This window comes from Myxocyprinus asiaticus, chromosome 23 (assembly GCF_019703515.2).
Source record: "Myxocyprinus asiaticus isolate MX2 ecotype Aquarium Trade chromosome 23, UBuf_Myxa_2, whole genome shotgun sequence".
NCBI lineage: Eukaryota > Metazoa > Chordata > Actinopteri > Cypriniformes > Catostomidae > Myxocyprinus > Myxocyprinus asiaticus.
Window position 1 is genome coordinate 36,454,935 of NC_059366.1, and position 13,327 is coordinate 36,468,261.

The window sequence follows — 13,327 nt, forward strand, 5'->3', positions numbered from 1 at the left end:
GGGATTTGTAAATTGCTAATTATTTTAAGGATTTTAGACACATTTTTCAGTCATTTGTTTCTGTAAATTTTTAGTCAGTGACATTTTTGTGCAAGAAGGAATTTAATATCTTGTTAAAGTGGTTGAGGTCAGAATCTTGGCCTGCCAAGCCACAGTGAGGAAATATGGAGGAAGTAGGATACAAATTATTCTGAAATATCAGAATAACTAATAATAAGAGTAAAGTCAGACCTGACAGTCTGAGTAGCACATTTAGCACAGTTTGCTTCGTGAATCTGTCATAATGTAATTCCGGCTTTGCAATAAGGCTGTTAATGAAGCCTGTCTGTCAGATCAGCACAGAGTGAAGAGGGTTTTTACAGATCAGTCCTCAAGGCACAATAGCAAAAAAGTCCATTAAATTAAATAATAAAAAACAGCTTTTAATGATACAGACCTTATGTGCAGATCAAATTCAAATTTGGTTCCACTTTCACTGCCATGTAGGTCAATCTGATCAGGCCCTGATCATGAGAGTGGGCTGGTTCTGCTGAAGAGACATAAAGTGGGGTGGGCCAGGTGTTTTTTGATTTGTGAGGACATCTGAAAGCATTCTAGTCCTCAGATCTTTGTTTTTAGAGACAAACAAAAGCTACAAAATCTCAGTTTGTCTACACAATTGTTGCATAATGTTGAAGAAAAGTGGTTAATTCTTGTGCAAAAAAATTTATTGACTGATTGATTTACCATTATTCATTAATTTAGCATTTAATACAGTCATTCAAAACCACAGAGAGAGATATACAGTGGTGAAGCTGCATTTTAGGCCCAAAATCTGCTACTGGTCACATAATAAAGTAAAATAAACCCCAAAATACAGTAATAAGTGGAAGAGAAATGTGGGAAATTAAATTATGATTTTGTCCTCCAAAATCTAACAAATGGAAACTTCTAAAATTAACACAGAAAGCAAAAAATGCAAACTGCTCTCAGTCAGACTGACATAAAAACAGACCGACAGACACAAACAAACAGAATGAGGTTATCTATATTCCTTTACTCAAAAATTACAAAATTACAGTAGTAAACACTATGTATGTGGAAATAAAGGTATTTGATGTCAATGTGAATTATATTAAAATTAAGAAGAGGAAATTAATACCAATTATAAAAGCTTAAAAAAAACTTATATTCGCTAATTTCAGTTTGCTTTATGACTTTGTAGTTTGTTCTGTGATGTACATGTAAATGTACATCAAGATTAAGGACATGCTATGGTCTTTATGGTCTGATGTGTGTGGAGTCCATAAGTACAGTGGTAAATCAAGTTAAAATTAATAATGAACAGAGACAATATTTTATGATTTTCTTATAAAATTTCCATTGGTTGGTTTCTGTCTGTTAGTCTATAAATCTTCTATACAATATGTAAGAAACTATTAAAAACTAAAAAAGATTTGTGGTGTTACCTCTGTAAAATGCTGTTTGCAGGACTGGCTAAAAGAATAATTAAATAAATCCCTGTCTTTTATCTTTAAATAATATCACACTGCTGATCAGTGCTGGTGTTTTCTGTTTTCTCTCTTTTGGTTTTATATTAAGAGCAAAGTTTAGGTCCATTAAGGCAAGTTCTTGAGTATTGTGATGTCAATCATGCATACGTAATTATCACAACACATTCTTTCTCAGTGATTTGTCATGCTACATTTGGTCAAAAACCTGAATGTAAATTAATGTGAAAATTTCCATTATCAAGACAATCAACAATCTCTTTCATTTACACATTAACAATAAAAAACATTCTGTGAGAATAAATAGATCTGCATGCAGTGAACTGCATAATATACAAGCATTTAAATATCAAGTCAATATTACAGACATCATCTGGATTTCACATTTTTTGGCAAGCCAGAACCCAGCTGGACATGCAGAACATTGAAAAAGGAAACATATAATTTTTTGAAAATGTCCATAGTTCCTGTATGTGTGCAAAAGGTTGAAATGTGCCGATTTCGACACGGTAGCACTAAAACTAAAAACTGCTCATAATTTGTATGTAGCAGCAGATGCCACTGTACTCTGAGAGCTTCAAAGTTCTTGGCACCTATTTAGCCCCAGAAACCAATTCCAGTTAGAGATGTTCAGTTGTAAGCTTTAGCCTCCAAACCTGGAGCTATTTAGCCCCAGAAACCAATACAAGCTCCCATGTTGAGGTTCCACTATAAGCTTCAACTGTGGGTTTAGGCGCTCAATGGATGCTCCAAATTTGGACACTCCAAAAACAACCCAGTGATGCTACAAATGCTTCATCCTGAGTGCTTACAATTCAGTCTTTCTCTCTCCTATGGTGAACCCTCATCCTTTTCAGAGACCGGTGTACTGAGTGTTGACCCTGGGAGGCTGTCCTGTGCTTTGAGTTTGGATCTGTGTTTTTTTGGGGTGGGGTCTTGGCTAGATGGGGCCTTTGATCTCTCTACCAGCAGCCTGAGGATCTCTCCAACCCGTTCTTCTAAAGTTGCCATCCTCCCGTTTAGAGCCTGGATCTCTGCCCGTAGATCCAGCCTTGCCTCCTGCAGTGAGGCCTGGAATGAGATGTCGCTACTGGGGAAGAAATCACAGGCTGGCCCTTCTCCTCCACCACTTCCAGGTACGGGGCTCTGTGGTTCCGAAACCCGATCTAGTCTCTGGTCGCTATAAGTCAAGCCACTATCCCAAGAGTCTGTTTTGCGAAGAGAATTCTTTCGGGATCCCTCAACCTCCTCAACACTTTCTATATGGACTTTGATGTGTGGAGAAAGACGCTCCACAGACACGGCTTTGGCAGCGTTGTTTAATCCCTCCTTCCTCTCCTCCTCTGGAGGAGAACTCAGGGCACCCATGTTGTTTTTTAGTCTCATCCAACGACAAGTGGTTCCTGCCGGTTTGGTCCTCATTGTGTTATTGACTTTAAACTGATTTGCAGCTTGATCACCACAAGCAGGTTTGAGTTCCATGATGTCACGATTGTTCTGCTTGATGGGGTCACCCGGTTTAGGGTAAGCCAGACAGTTCTGGATGGGTGTGATCTGGGAGATGGTGACCACACTGCTGGTGGACCCGTTCTGAACAGCATGCGGAGAGTTCTGCATGAGGGAACCGTGAGGTTTCTGCAGCGTTGAACATATGGACTTCTGACCGCCATGTACATGCGACTGAGTATGCAAATGCTGCTGATTGTTCTCCAGGTCGAGCTGGGCTGAAGCCCCCTGGTTACGGAGCTCTTTCTGTTGTTTAAACTTCTGGAAAAGTTTTCGGACAGGGTGGTCCACAGGAATGGTGAGGGGAACCTCGTTCTTGGAGCGCTGCCTCTCTTCCTCCTCCTTCTTCACATCACTGATTTTACGGAATATAAACTGGATATGGAGACAGGCAATAGAATGAATTAGATGGAAAGTGGCATCTACATGACTAGGAATGAATTTTGGAATCATCAAAACAAAATATTAACTTGACAGTACATAATATATTGCTGTACTCTGACCCCAATTTCATGTATATAAGAATTAGAAGAGTCTTTGCAAATCAAATGTCTGTCATATTTCTTTCTTTCAAAATTTATTATTTTTATGCACAGAGTTATTAACAGTGCTGTTGCCATTCTTGCCAAAGATTTCATGGTATATTGTTCTCTCTCCCACCTCAAACCCTTAGGAATTTATTTTATATTACATTTATGCATTTGGCAGACAATTACAGTGCATTCAAGGTATAGTTCATCAGTATGTGTGTTCTCAGGGAATTTTAATCAATCAAAGTTTTTTGGCACCATGCTTTACCAACTGAGCTTCAGGAACAAAAGTTCCAAGTGAATTAATTACAAGTGGTAATAAACCAAATATTTTTACACAGTTAAAATGTAGAGTTTGAGTATTCAACATCAAATAGTAAAATCTATCAAAACAAAAACAAAAAAAGAAAGAAGAACTCCTCCACTATACAAATGCAACATTAAAAAAGGACAATGCATATATGTGAATTTATGCAGGTAATCCAGGATGAACTTCAGAGACATTAGTCATTAATCTTACAGTTCATACAAAATCTTTGTTTAAACACCTGCCCTAAACCCATCCTTGGTTACTAATTTTAAACCATGAATTGCACTGCACATAAATAACTAATTTTTGCATTATATTCATGATGTTAGCCAGAGGGGAACTGGCCCCCACAGTGAGCCTGGTTTCTCCCAAGGTTATGTTTCTCCAGCAACCAACAACTTATGGAGTTTTGTGTTCCTTGCCACAGTCGCCTTCAGCTTGCTCACTGGGTTACTCAATACAATTATTATTAAATTATTTATTTTTATTAACAAATTACAATCATATTTAATCAAACAACACAATGATGGTTCTAAGACTAAAAAAAAGCTGCTTTGAAAAGATGTGTGCTGTGAAAAGCGCTATACTAATAAAAATGACTTGACATTTAACATTTAATAATAGGAATTTAAGCAAAAGACAATTATCAATAATATGTGCTGTGTGGATAGAAAAATAAGATTTAAAATATACGTTTCATCTTCCACTACTGCAGTCACACTAAAGCTTCCACTTTGTGTTTTGCCACGGACTGCTCACAGAATGCCTGCATTAGAAGTTATGATCTTAAATTATACATAGGTTGTTCTCTTCTTCCCCCACTTCTTGTCTTTTTTTCTGTCTCTCTTAGACCCCATCTTATCTCTTTTCCTACACCTCAAAAATCATCACTGATTTATGTAATTTCAATATTGAAACTAAATTGTGGTACTTGATATGTTTAGTCAAGCTGATTACATTCATCTACTTACGTGTCTTACACCGAAGATACTGCAATAGATAAGAAAAAATAAGACTAGAGATAAAAACAGGTCAAAACAAAAGCTTCCAATAAATTTACAAACTGGTTTCTGTTCTGTATATTGTTCAAAGGAAACTGAGTAAACAGACTTTAACATTTTTACATTTATAAACTATTTTCAGTTTTCAGACAGGTTTCGGGAACACTACCGCCCTACTTCAAATGGTTGGACAAACAGATAGTCCCGTCCCCAAACTCAACCATTGGTTGAGCAAATAGTGCTATGACAGGCTGATCGGGATGCTCAAACAGCAATGCTTTGATAGGACCACAGACCCAATAATTAATCATCAGGAATATCAACCTGCTTAAAAACATAAAAGGTACTGTTTACATATATCCACAGGAGTTATGTCGCTAATGCATAACCAGATCTTCATCTAGAACAGAAGTCCCTAAAATACTCACTGTTTCAAAAGCATAGCCAAAAGACGTAAACAGTATGCATGTTAACATGATTTTAGAGTGGCAAATTCACTTCCTAACCTGTTCTGTATAAAGTTAACCAATTTTACAACTTCGTTGCCATGACGACCCAATGCCGTAAACTCTAAACCACCAAAAATGACAAAATAAATAACTTCACAGCTGAAATAATACATACATTTTAATAGAAGAATTAATGTAAGTGCTTTATATAATTAAAAGCTTCACATTTTTGCCTTTAAACCCTTCAGAAATTGGCTCCATTTACTTCCATTGGAAGTGCCTCACTGAAACCTCGATTTTTGCTTTTTTAATGATTTTTTTTATTTTTATTTTCTCCCCTTTTCTCCCCAATTTGGCATGCCCAATTCGCTCTAGGTCCTCGTGGTGGCGTAGTGACTCGCCTCAATCTGGATGGCGGAGGACAAATCTCAGTTGTCTCTGTGTCTGAGACCATCAATCTGCGCATCTTATCACGTGGCTTGTTGAGCGCGTTACCACGGGGACCCAGCACGTGTGGAGGCTCACGCTATTCTCTACGGCATCCACGCACAACTCACCACGCACACCACCGAGAGCAAGAACCACATTATTGCTACCATGAGGAGGTTAACCTAACGTGACTCTACCTACTCTAGCAGCCGGGCCAATTGGTTGCTTAGGAAGCCTGATTGCGACTCCAGGTGTGGTAGTCAGTGTCTTTACTTGCTGAGCTACCCAGGCCCCAATTTTTGCTTTTTTAAAGAAAAGGAAGGCAAGTCGAAATAATTTTTTTCTGGTAACGGAACAATAGGACACAAATGCTGTTGAATGATCTTAACTTGTATTGATCACAGAATATTCCCTTAAACTAGGATGAGAGAAAGACTTTTATTACGATATTTTCTATCCCAGTGAGGCTTTGGTCGAAATCATGCACAAACACACACAGTTACCTTCTTGCTACAGCTTTTTATATGTAGAGTTATTCACACAAAACAAACTGAAATTATTTAATGAGTTCCAATCAGGGAGGGAACCTGCCGGCATTTGAGTTGTTTTCTAATAACATCGGCTGATAAAAGCTCATTAGAACCTGTTCCTTCTGACCCCCTTCAAGCCAGTTATTGCCTGTACCCCTTTGCAAATAAAATGCCACGAGGAACAGATTAAATGTGAATTTCATTAAAGCCTAGGCTTGCATGTTCTGTCTAAAATGAGTTCCGTCTAAAGGCTAATTTATACTGTACGTATAATCCTAATAAATTAGGATTAAATGCACTGATGAAGGTGTTTGTTTGGCTTTATTTAATTCATGAAATTCTTGGCATATGAGAGCTCAGCTCGAACACCGTTGATGATTTGTTCAAATTAATCGCACTGAATTAACACGTTAAATCGACAGCCCAAGTTAAAACTAACTGTTTGAACATCACAGTCTTTTTTTCTCAGAGAATGTGATGTTCAATTGTGCTGTATTTTGTTTTTTCTTAAACACAATACATAACAAAGCAAAACACACACATGCACAGAGTCAACCATTATACCCTTTAATCCCCATTAGTTCCCTATCACCCTCCAAGTCCCCAACCCCCAACAAACATTCCCGTGGTCCAAGCCTGAGTATACACATTTAAACACGAAGAGACCACATGGTCCTCACCGAGAGCCTTCCAGAAAGGTAATGTATTTGTCCCATTTCTTACCATATGCATCTAATCTGCCAAGCTGTTTATATGACATCCTTTTGAATGCTGCCACCCTGCCCAATTCGGTGATCCATTATTGAAATGAAGGAGCGCCAATTGACTTCCATCCTCTAAGAATTATTTGTCTGCCAATCATTAGGCATTATAGTTTGGACCCAGCTTTTTGTATATCTGTCACCTACTTTAATAACCGCCACATCACCCAATACACATAGTCTGGGGCAGAATAAAATTTGAGTATCTAAAACCTCACAGATACAGTTCTGGACTCTTAACCATAATTATTGAATCTTAGCGCAGAACCACAGAGCATGGGCTATGTCTCTAACTGACATCGTCAGCAGGTAGGTGTCTTTTAAATCAAGCCTAAACAATCTAGAGGGAGTCCAGTATAAACTATACAAAATCTTAAACTGAATAAGGCATATCCCTAGACACAGTTTTAACATTTTTTAAAATACTTTCCCACTCCCCATCCTCCAATACCAAGTTCAAATCTCTTTCCCATAACCTATTAAGAGCTGTTAAGGCCACATCGCCAAGACTCTGAATCAACGAGGAATAATACACTGATGCTTCATGCCCCTTTCCAAAGGCTGTGAGCACCATACAAAGAGTATCTGCTCCATCTTCATAAAGGTCACCAAGTGTAGCAACACCCCTCTCCAACCATTCTTTCCAGCAAAAGAGGGACTTGTTAATACATAATTTGGGGTTAAGCCATATACTTGAGGAAACATTTAGGTAAGTATCAAAACTGAACATACAGGAAACCTTTGCCCATACTGAATGTAAGTGTGAAATAATGGGATGCATTTTTGCTTCTCTAGGCAATTTAATAGAAAGACTTTGCAATGGTGAAATTGGTGCAAGGACCACTTGTTCAATGTTGTACCAGGGAGGGGCTCTCTCAGGTGAAGAGACCAATGGGACAAATGTCTAATTTTGGGGAGGCCTAAACCTCCTATGTCAACTGGCCTATATAACCTCCTGAAATGTAACCGAGGTCGTTTACCATTCCAAATAAAAAACGTAGATATTCTATCAAATTGTTTAAAATAAAAAAGAGGAAATAAGAGAGACTGCAGTAAATAACTGAATTTGGGGATACAATTCATTTTTATAACATTCACCTTCCTAGCCATAGACAAATGTAGTGAAGCCCACCTATCAACATCACACACTACATTTTCATTAATGGGTCAAAATTGGCTCTAAATAAATTTCTCAAATTTTCAGGAAATAAAATGCCTAAATACCTAACGCCTTGCTTGGGCCATTAAAAGACACAAAGTTGGAAAGCTGTGGTAGGGCAATATGCTGTCAGAGCAAGAGCTTCCGATTTACAGTTTTAATTGATTTACCAATTAACCATGTATCATGAAAATTTGGAGAAAGAATGAATAATTCTATGGAGGCTAGGCATAGATCTTATAGGATCGGAGACAAATAATAATATATAATTTGCATAAAGTTTATGCACCACACCTCGTGCTACAATACCAGGGAAATAATCCTGTTTTCTTATTGCGGCTGCTAATGGTACCAGGGCAAGACAGAACAGCAAAGGGGAGAGAGGACTGCCTTGCCAGATTCCCCAACCAAGACAAAAGTAATCTGAAATTAATCCATTAGTTTGCACTGCAGCTGACAGATGTTTATAGACTAACTTAATCCACCCATTAAGTGTTCCCAAACCCGTAAATTTCCAAAATCTTAAAACTATAGTCCCATTCACCCCATTAAATGCCTTCTCAGCATCAATCAGGGTCTGTCATTCACCACTGACTACATAATATTTATAAAACGTCTAATATTATCAGAGGAACTACGACCATGTATAAACATCACTTGATCTATATGTATAAGAGATGTAATTACTCTGCTTAATTGATTAGCCATAATTTTAGACAATATTTTTTACATCTAACTGGATCAGCGAAATTGGATGATAACTTTTAAATTAATTTGGGTCTTTATGTTTTTTAAGAATGAGACTGATCAGGGCTTGCGTCATGGTTGGTGGTAGTTCACCTTTCTTTAATGACTCTGTGTAAACTTCTAACATAAGTGGAGCCAGTTCTGTGACATAAGATCAAAAAAATTCTGTGGCAAAACCACCTGGCCCCGGTGCTTTACCTGTTGGCAAGGCTTTAATTACCTCAACAAGCTCCTCCAAAGTAATATCTGAGTCAAGAAAGTCCATTTGATCAATCGTCAATTTAGGAAGTTCTAATGGCTCTACGAAGTTGTTAATATCCTTATCAGTAGACAAAGACGTGGAATTATAAAGATCGAAACAGAATTCTTTAAAGGCCTTATTAATCTTTGTGGCAGAGGCAAATATTTTGCGCCTACAGAAGACTTCACTGAAGGAATGGTGGAAAAAAAAACTCTCTTTGTTTTATGTATCTGGCAGGAAGTTTCTCTGCCTTGTCTCCCAACTCAAAGTATGTCTGTCTTGCCCTGAATAACCAAAACTCTACCTTCTGTGACAAAATAGTATTGTACCTATATTTTAGCTGAGTCAGCTCTCTAAGACAACTGGATGACATTCAGTGTTTCAGCTCTGTTTCAGCACTTTTAATACTCTTTTCCAATTCCAGGAATTCCTGTGCTTTGATCTTTTTTATGAATGAGGCATATTGTATGATCCGCCCCCAAAAACTGCCTTAGGTGCCTCCCATGCCTCGCCCACAGAGGACACTGAGGACCAATTGGTTTCTGCATAAATATTAATTTCTGTCTTTAACATTTGTTGAAATGCTGGGTTCTGTAAGTGGGATGTATCAAAGTGCCATCAATATGATTTTCTTTTCTCTATATGAACATCTCTTAACACACCAAAGCATGATCTGAAACTAAAATGTTCTCAATTGAACAATCAGTGGTAAATGGAATAAGTGACTTAGATATTTTAAAAAATCTAGTATAGAGTAAATCTTATGAACTGATGAAAAAAGGTGTAGCCTAGTCCCTCCCAGATGGATTCAGAAGTTTCCAAATGTAAAAGATTTTTACACATCCTCTGTAGTGTCAATGTTGCTCTAAAGGGTCTACACACTTTTGCATCACTATGATCAAGGACCGGATCCATTAAAAGACTGAAGTCTCCAACCAAAACCATATCATGGAGGATCCCAGCTGCTTGTTTCATCCCTTCGAGATCTATAAAAAAGTTCTGATCATCAGCGTTGAGCACATAAATATTAGCCAAAATAAGATTTTGCCCATGTATATCAGCCAAAACAATAATGACTCTTCCTAAATTATCTTTGATCTGTTTGAGACATTTAAATGGTAAATGCTTACTTTTCAATGTGATGACTCCCCTGCTCTTACTCGAACCAGCACTGCAAAACACATACCCACCCCATGCTCTACCAAGTTTTTCAGCTTCCTGTGAAGAAGTGTTTCTTGAAGGAAAACTATATAAAAAATGTTATGCTTAAGATACAACCTTCCTTCTTTTTATAGGGAGCCCAAGCCCATTAACATTCCATGTGGAGAGAAACATTTAACCTATATTAAAGTGTGACATATTGACATGCAAAGAAAAATTGTTTACCCAAGGCTAAATTATATAGACCACAATTCAACATTGATGTAACCATAAAATCCATAAGAACCCACAGAACAGAAAAAAGGTATCCATCCCCCGGAAATCCAACAGTCCATGCACGCACAAGGGATTTTCCGCAACACCATTGCTACAAGGTAGCATAAACTGTACAACTGAACTGCACCTAAGAGTTTTCAATGAAATAGGCCCCAATAACTAACAACATCGAACCCACAAAATAAACAAATAAACTCAACAATAAGTGAATAAAGTAAAATAAAAAAAATAAAATGAGTAGAGAGACAGTGGACAATCAACTGAACAACAAACCCTCTCAGACCACATCAGCAATATGCAGGAAGTGTAGTCCATAACGCTGATCCAGTGCGGGCAAAGCCACCAACTCACTACATTGATTTAATGAAGGCCATAGCTTCTCGTGGGCATGTGAATGTCTTACGACCATCCTTGGCATCAATTCTCAGCTTAGCCAGGAAAAGCTATGCGAAGCTCACATCCTGTGCATGAAGTAACTTCTTAAACTCTTTGACTCTCTCCTGTTTCCCTTGTGTAGCACTAGCAAAGTCTGGAAAAACCATAATGTTGTAATCATCCCAGCAAAACTTGCCTTTATTCCTCGCTGCATGTAAAACAAAGTCTCTGTCTGCCGACCGCAGGAATCTTGCCAGTATGGATCAGGGTCTGTCACCAGCTCTGGGAAGACAACGAGAGCTCTGTGCGCACACTCTATTTCCAGATGACGGCCCGCTGTGTCGAACAAATTCGAATAAGCCCGTCCAGGAGCTTGACCATATTTTGACCTTCCTTTCCCTCTGGAATTCCAACGAAATGAACATTATAACATCTGCTTAGATTTTCCATATCCTCTAATTTATCCCACACCTGATCCATATCAGTTTTGGTGGCCGGCGGGTTAGTCTGCAGCTCTTTTCCGTCTGCTTCCAGAGACTTGATTTGCTTTTCAGCCGTGTCCACTCTTGTGATCAGGGTGGAAAGTTTCGCCTCCATAGATGTGATTGCTGGACATATTTCTGCAAGGCCCTCCATGTCGGTCGAGATTTTCGTTAGCGCTGCATAAATGTTAGCAATATCCTGTCCTACATCCTGAGGTGCGCTGTCATTCCTAACTGGACCCCCACCATCTTGCTCTTGAGAGGCGTCAGGCGCGTGCGACCATAAATGCATTTTAATGTCCCCACAGGCCGACGATTTCGAATTCTTTGGCATCCTACACTCTCAACGCAGTTTAACAATCAAAACTAAATCAGATCTCACAGAGTAATATTGATTGAAAAGATAACTGTAGCAAAGTGCTTCCACTCGCATAGCGTCACATGACTCGGACATCACATTCTTTTTTACTTTTCTCAACTAACTAAATTTAAAACGTCACAGTGCATAGTATAAATATATGCTTAGTTCTCCTAGGGTTTCAGTTTGTTTAGGAGAAAAAAGTTAGCCTTTTTCAATTGTACAAATTAGGCTTAAGAGACAAAAGCGCATTTCAGATACAGCTTTACAGACATGATGTCAAACTGTCTACTCCCCTCCCTCCGTGTTTTCTCTTTCTTCCTCTCTCTCTTATTTTCCACCATACTCTATCACTCCCTTTACTGTAACAAGGGTATTTAGAGAAAGGTTAAAATTAAGTCAGAATCTCTTTCATGATGTTGTAAGTGGATATAAACCGAGCAATTAAAGAATCAAGAGCATGTGAGTGATTAGGGGAGAGAGGCACTACACACACAAACATGAAACGTGAAAAAACATGAACTCAGTCAACACTGTGACCCAAAACAAAATGCAACCAATGCGGAAAAGATTAACTGCACATTCTGTTAACAATACAAAAATAACATTATGTGCTACAAAAAAGGGTACCTGCCAGTGAGATTACAAAGTTATCTTCCTCAAGAGATGAGATAAAGTGTATTATGACGCTAATCGCGAACCCTCTTGCGGAGAGAACACTATGCTAATTTTTAATATGCATATTCAGATGTGTGGGATGCATATGGTAATAATAGCAGGGAAATTAGCATTGCCAGAAGGCATATTGTATAAACATTCACCATATGAAACAGTACCAGGCTGAAAAATACATGAAAACCAGTACATATAGATTCATTTGGACATACAGACAAAAGTCTGAACACTGAAAGGAATGTTTCAGGTTCAGTGTTCAAAGTTGAGATGTATGAACAGCATCTTGTGTGGCATGCTGTCGATTACCACATATATATATATATATATATATATATATATATATACACCTTTCTACTGACTCTGAAAAACACTAAAAGAAAGATACCCATGGTCCCTGCTCATCTGCATGAATGTGCCTTAGGCATGCTGCATGGAGGCATGAGGACTGCAGATGTGGCCAGGGCAATAAATTGCAATGTTCGTACTGTGAGATGCCTAAGACAGCGCTAAAGGGAGACAGGAAGGACAGCTGATCGTCCTCGCAGTGGCAGACCACATATAACAACACCTGCACAGGATCGGTACATCCGAATATCACACCTGCGGGACAGGTACAGGATGGTAATGACAACTGCCCGAGTTACACCAAGAATGCACAGTCCCTCCATCAGTGTTCAGACTGTTCGTAATAGGCTGAGAGAGGCTGGACTGAGGGCTTGTAGGCCTGCTGTAAGGCAGGTCCTTACCAGACATCACCGGCAACAACATCGCCTATGGGCACAAACCCAACTTCGCTGGACCAGACAGGACTGGCAAAAAGTGCTCTTCACTGACGAGTTGCGGTTTT

At 38.6% G+C, this 13,327-nt stretch overlaps 1 protein-coding gene across 1 annotated transcript in view; it reads right to left on the reverse strand.

Moving 5' to 3' along the window:
* Window positions 1-700: 700 nt before the first annotated feature.
* Window positions 701-13,327, reverse strand: part of LOC127414284 (potassium voltage-gated channel subfamily H member 5-like) — a 66,758-nt gene continuing 54,131 nt past the window's right edge. The window contains exon 11 of the mRNA XM_051652208.1: window positions 701-3,371. Within this exon, the coding sequence (XP_051508168.1) occupies window positions 2,322-3,371 (1,050 nt within the window). The 3' untranslated portion in view covers window positions 701-2,321. The remainder of the gene's footprint in view (window positions 3,372-13,327) is intronic.